Source organism: Corapipo altera, unplaced genomic scaffold (assembly GCF_003945725.1).
Source record: "Corapipo altera isolate COAL_440 unplaced genomic scaffold, ASM394572v1 182, whole genome shotgun sequence".
NCBI lineage: Eukaryota > Metazoa > Chordata > Aves > Passeriformes > Pipridae > Corapipo > Corapipo altera.
The window spans coordinates 311,455-317,691 of NW_020885056.1; the positions used below are offsets into that span (position 1 = coordinate 311,455).

General features: G+C 67.4%; 2 protein-coding genes across 3 annotated transcripts in view; one reads left to right on the plus strand and one right to left on the minus strand.

The window, feature by feature from the left end:
* POLR3D (RNA polymerase III subunit D) overlaps positions 1 to 74 on the minus strand; it is a 4,046-nt gene extending 3,972 nt beyond the window's left edge. For both annotated transcript variants that reach the window (XM_027668902.1, XM_027668901.1), the window contains exon 1: positions 36 to 74. The gene's annotated coding sequence lies outside the window, so the exon portion shown is untranslated. The remainder of the gene's footprint in view (positions 1 to 35) is intronic.
* A 468-nt stretch (positions 75 to 542) lies between these two features.
* PHYHIP (phytanoyl-CoA 2-hydroxylase interacting protein) lies at positions 543 to 5,686 on the plus strand. The gene is given in 7 exon segments (XM_027668900.1): positions 543 to 788; positions 790 to 837; positions 839 to 1,089; positions 2,192 to 2,375; positions 3,088 to 3,262; positions 4,100 to 4,217; positions 4,336 to 5,686. Coding segments are annotated over 7 exon segments (1,500 nt in total). The 5' UTR covers positions 543 to 599; the 3' UTR covers positions 4,871 to 5,686.
* Positions 5,687 to 6,237: the final 551 nt, after the last annotated feature.

Sequence of the window (6,237 nt, forward strand, 5' to 3'; positions counted from 1 at the left end):
CCCCCCCCCCCCCCCCCCGCCATGCCGCCCCTTACCCTGCCCGGGCAGCCACGGGCTCGCCGCCCTCCACCGCGCATGCGCGGCGCACGACGCGCCCTTCCCCGGGGCGACGCCGCTACCGCCATGTTTGTTGAGGGCGCACGGGCCCTGCCAGCGAGCCGCCATCTTTGTGGTTGGCGTTGCCCGACCCAGCGTGACGCCGGCGGCGCCATCTTTGTGGCGGGCAGCGCCCAGTTCTCGGGACCGCAGACGGGGGGCAGCGCAGGGGGGATGTCTTTTTTGGGGGTGGGGAGGGGTCACTCACCCAGTCATTTAACACCCCGTGCACCTTCCTGGGGTGCAGCCACTTCCTCAGAGTTCTCTAGAGCCTCCCAGCCACCTGCCCCCTTCGAGGTGGGCACCCCCCACTGAGAAATTTGGGAGGACGATGAGTTTCTTGGGGTGCTCGCCCCCACTCCGAAAAGCGTGTGTCCCCCAAAAAGCGTGTTCACTAAGTGCAAAACACCACACACACCCCTCGGGCTTTGCACCCCCTTTCCCACGGGGGTCCCGAGTGGGTTCCAACATCCCCGCACACCTCATCCATCACATTTTTGGGGATGGATGGGGGGGTGCGGCACAACCGGGACACCCCCCGCATCCCCCAGCCCCAAAAGCGGGAGGGTACAGGCAGAACCTGCCCACCACCCACCCCCAATGTGCACCCACATCCCGCTCTGCCTCCATCACCTGACGCCGCACGCGTCCCTCCATCCCATTGGCAGAACCGGGAGGCTTTTCCTTCCTCCCCCTTTTTCTCCCAGCTCCTTGGATATCTATTTTTCCCTTTTTTTTTTTTTTTCCCCCCTCTTCTCTCCCTCCTCTGGAGGGTGTTTGCTATTTCCGAGCTGGCTGGGAGGATCCCAGTCGCATCAGCCGCAGGCAGCGACGCGACACCGCCGGGTACCACCGCGATCCCACCGGCATCCTCCGTCCTTCCCGCCTGGATCAGCCCCGCCGGGGCTCCCTGTCCTGCCGCCCCTTCCATTCTCCCACCCTGCCGCTCCACCGGCATCCCACCGCGTCCCGGCAGCCCCCCGGCACGGCCAGGTAAGGGCCCCACCGGCACCGGGACACTCGGAGCAGCCGCCAGATCCCGGTGGCGTCGGGACAACATCCCAATGGCATCGCTGAGGGATGCCCGGGGGGCACAGGGATATGGGGGGCAGGTGGGGCGTGGGGGCATGGAAGGCTTGCTGAGGGTTTTTTGAAGGGGCGCGGGGTGTTGGGGACACGGGGACACGGTGACACGATCCGGCTGGAGCAATCCCGGTGCGGAATTCCTGCGCCACCACCGGGCACGGGAATGGGGCAGCGAGGTGGCACCTTGTCCCCAGCGCGGTGACCTTCTGCCGTGCCCGAGGGTTTGGCGGAGGAGCGGATTTTTTGGGTGACACCCTGCTTGGGGTGGCTTGGGGGTGTTGAGTGGGGCTGGGGGTGACCCCCGGCTCTGCGCAGATGGGGAGGGGGGGGGACGCTGGGTGGCCGTGGGTGGCCGTGGGTGGCCGAGTGACAGGGACACTCACGGATGAGCCCGGCGTGGGTGGCCGTGGGCACGCGGGGAGCGGGGGGCTCTGGGTTACATCGGGCACGGCTGCCCCCGCACCAATCCGGGGGTACCGGGGCGCAGGGTGGGGGGCACCCACCCCCTCAACCCCCTCTGCGCATCACCCCCTTCCCGCGTCACGGGTGTCACCGCGTGTCCCCCACCCCCCCAGAGCGGCTCCCTAGGGGGGGGGGGGGGCGGCGAGGGGGGGGGGGAAACTGAGGCACGGGCCAGGGCAGAAAGGCGGATCCAGCTTTTCCAGTGCCCGCGTCCAACCCTCCCCTCTCTCCCAGCACTCCCTCGGCTCCCCTTGTTTTTCTTTCCCCACCCCGGGTGTTGAGCAAACCCCGAAACACCCGCTGGCGTCGCGCCGGGGCCCCGCGGCACCCGGGGGAGCGGCCGGGGCCCCCGCACCCGACCGGGCTTGTTCCCCGGCGTCCCGCTGCCTGCTCCTGCCTGCGCGCTGCCTATTCCTGGCTGCCGGCCGCTTTTCCACCCCCCCGGTGCCATCTGCTCCGCCGCGGGGGGAGCGGCCCCGGCAGCTGCCGACGTGGGCAGCTCGGGGGGCTGCTCGGCACCCCCCCAAAACCCGCGCCGTGCCCGCAGGAGCTCAGCCCCTCCGGCCATGGAGCTGCTCTCCACCCCCAAGAACATCGAGATCAACAACATCACCTGCGACTCCTTCCGCATCTCCTGGGCCATGGAGAAGGGGGACCTGGAGAGGGTCACTCACTACTTCATCGACCTCAACAAGAAGGAGAACAAGAATTCCAACAAGTTCAAGCACCGGGTGAGCCCGGAGCGGGGGGGGGGGGGACCTGGGACCCCCTGTCCAGGGTGAGGAGATGAGGTTGGTGAGGGCGAACTGGCTTTTAACCCATTCCTACGCTGATTGGGGTCATTCCCCACTCTGGACACGCTGGTGGAGGGTACTGGGATGGGGATCAGGGGGTGACGGACCCCCTTCCCAAGCCTCCGCGGGGGAGCAGAGCCACGAACCTCTCCCACTCCCCCTCCCCGTGCTGCGAGTCACTAATTCGGGGCCGTTTTTAGCAGCGCCGTTGCCACGGTGATGCTATTTAATGTTTAACATTATTTTTTTTCTCCCCCCCCCAATAATAGGGGGGGGGGGGGGGGGGTGGGATATTTTCTTTCCCCCTCTATCTCCCGACTTCAGCATCCGCCGTTGCCACAGAAACGGCTCTGCACTGCGGAGCTGCTCCCTGGCCTATTGACACCGCGAGATGCCACCGGGAGCGGGGGGGTCCCCGAGACCCCCGCCCTCCGTGGGGGGGACCCTGCGCCCCCATCGCTGTGTGGGGACGGGGAGGGAGGGACAGAGCTGGGGGGGCAGCAGGAGATGTGTCAGCGCGGTGTTTTGGGTGCCCCGAGGTGGATGTTTGGGGGGGGTTCGGTCCCTGGCACCATCCCCCGGGCGCGGCGGGGGGGGGGGTTTGGGGCGGTGCGATGCTGTCCCGCCTGACCCTCGCCCCCCGGCACAGGATGTCCCCACCAAGCTGGTGGCCAAGGCGGTGCCGCTGCCCATGACGGTGCGGGGGCACTGGTTCCTGAGCCCCCGCACCGAGTACAGCGTGGCCGTGCAAACGGCCGTCAAACAGAGCGACGGGGAGTACCTGGTGTCCGGCTGGAGCGAAACCGTGGAGTTCTGCACCGGGGGTGAGCGGGACACGGGCGGCCCGCGGCCGGGAGGGAGGATGGGGGCGATCCCCGGAGCCGGGAGGGAGGATGGGGGAACTCCCGGGAGCCAGGAGGAGAACGGGGACAGTGCTGGGAGCTGGGAGGAGGAGGAGGAGGACGCAGGCAATGCCCGGAGCTGGGCGGAGGATGGGGGCCACCCGGGAGCTGGGAGAGGATGGGGGCGATCCCAGGAGCCAGGAGGGAGGATGGGGGCGATCCCAGGAGCCAGGAGCTAGGAGGAGAACGGGAGCAATTCCGGGAGCCGGGAGCCAGGAGGGAGGACGGGGGAGGCTCGGAATTGGGAAGATGAGGAGGACGGGGACGACGCTGGGAGCTGGGAGGAGGATGGGGGCAATGCTGGGAGCCAGCAGCGAGGAGGGAGTAAGGGAGCAATGCTGGGAGCCAGGAGAGAGGAGGGGATTAATGCCTGGAGCTGGGAGCCAGGACAGAGGATGGGGGCCTTCCCAAGAGCTGGGAGAGAGGATGGGGTCAATGCTGGGGGTCAGGAACCGAGAGGGAGGACAGGGACAATCCTGGGAACTGGGAGCTCGGAGGAGAGTGGGGTCAATACAGAGAGCCTGGAGCTGGGAAGAGGATGGGGTTGATGCTGGGAGCTGGGAGGCAGGAGGAGGACGGGGGCAACGCCGGGATGCAGGAGCCCGGAGGAGGACGGGGGCGATGCCGGGAGCTGGCACAAGCCGGGCCGGTTGGAGCGGCAGCTGATGAGTGGGAGGCGGGAGGTGCGGGGAGCTGCGGGCAGGGAAGGGCTGCCGGAGGGGGATGGAGACGCCCTGATGTCCCCATCGCTGCCCCCAGACTATGCCAAGGAGCACCTGGCCCAGCTGCAGGAGAAGGCAGAGCTGATCGCCGGCCGCATGCTGCGCTTCTCCGTCTTCTACCGCAACCAGCACAAGGAGTATTTCCAGCACGTCAGGTACCCCCAGACCCCATTCCCCACTCCCCCACTCCCAGGGTGCGCCCCCTGACCCTGCCTGTGCCTGTCTGTGTGTCCCTCCTCCTCCTCCTCTTCCTCCTCCTCCTCCTTGCGCCAGGATGCACTGCGGGAACGTGATGAAGCCGTCGCTGAAGGACAACAGCGGGAGCCACGGCTCCCCCACCAGCGGGATGCTGCACGGCATCTTCTTCAGCTGCAACACCGAGTTCAACACCGGGCAGCCCCCCCAGGACTCGCCCTACGGCCGGTACCGCTTCCAAATCCCGGCCCAGCGCCTCTTCAACCCCAACACCAACCTCTACTTCGCGGACTTCTACTGCATGTACACCGCCTACCACTACGTCGTGCTGGTCCTGGCGCCCAAGGGCTCCTCCGGGGATCTCTTCTGCCGGGAGCGCCTCCCCCAGCTGGACATTTCCTCCAACAAGTTCCTGACGTGCTGCGTGGAGGAGGGCGAGCTGGTGTACCGCCATGCCCAGGACAGCATCCTGGAGGTCATATACACGGAGCCCGTGGACCTCGCCCTGGGCGTGCTGGGGGAGATCAGCGGCCACCAGCTCATGAGCCTCTCCACCGCCAACGCCAAAAAGGACCCCAGCTGCAAGACGTGCAACATCAGCGTGGGGCGTTAAAGGGGGGAGGAGGAGGAGGAGGGCAGGGCCGGGCAGGGGGACGGGCGCCTGCCCCGGGGGCTTCTCCCACGGACACTGGTGGGCGGAGGACGCGGGTGGGCACGAGGAAGGAGCCGGCGGGATGCTCGCCCGGCAGGGAGGCGGAGCCCACCACGCTGCTCTGCGCCCCGAGGGAAGAAGCCTTCATCTCCTGGACTGGCCGACCGGCATCACCCTCGCTGGCGTGAGCCCCGCGCTCTGCCCTTCTCCGCGCAGCCGCTGCGGGACCCCCTTCCCCTCCGGTGTCCCCTGCATCCCCCCGACCCTGGGTTTGTGCAGCTCCCGGGGAGCTCCGGTCCTGCCAACCGGGACTGGGGCTCCCTGGCCACCCCAGGGGGTTCAGTGGAGAGGCTGGAAGCACCCCCGGTTTTGGGCTGCTCCTGGGGACAGCGCAGTGCTCAGACAGGGCCTCCCCCCCCTCTCCCGGGGGCCGCAGCGGTGTGGGGGACCCCTCGTGCTGTCCCTCTCTGCTCTGCCACCCTGTGCTGCCCAAACCGTGGCCCCGGAGGCAGCCGGAGGAGCTGGGGAATAGGGGAGTGGAGCTGAGCCCCCCACCCCGTGCCCCCCCACCCCGCCGCCCCCCGCATGAGCCGTCGGCAGCATGGCGCTTGCGTGCGGCCCCCCCCGGGGCGCCCACCCCTCTTCCCCCCGCGGGGTGCCCACCCTCCCCGTCTCTGTGTACCCCCTGCACGCTGTAGAACAACAACTCCCCCCGTCCCCCCCGAGCATCCCTGTGCTGTGCTGGAGGTGTTTCAATAAATCTCTGTGCGGTCGCCACCGGCCGTGTCACGCGCCTCTGTCCCCCGCCAGGACCCCGGGCAGTGGCTCCAGACCCCCCATAAAGTCCAGCTCAGGGAAAGGAGGGATGGGACTGGGAGGGGACAAGGTGCTGAGGCGGCCATGGATAACCGTCCTGCCCTTGCCAGCTCGCAGTTCCACAGGAAAGTTTGGGATGGAAGGAGATCATCCAGTCCAACCCCTCCTGCACAGGCGGGGTCACCCAGAGCAGGTGGGGGCACATCCGGGTGGGTTTGGAATGTCTCCAGAGAGGGAGACTCCACCCCCTCCTTGGGCAGCTGTTCCAGAGCTCTGCCACCCTCAAGGGAAAGAAATTCTTCCTCACGTTGTGGTTCAGTTTGTGGCCTTGTCCCATCGCTGGGCACCACTGGGAAGAGTCTGGCACCATCCTCTGGCATCCCTTGGAGAGATATTTGTGGTTAAGTTTATGGGCCATCACTCCTTGTCCTGTCACTGAAAGGCTGAAACGCTCCCCGAATTCGGTGCCCTCTTTCCATCTCGGGACTGAAAACCCCTCTGGATGCAAAGCC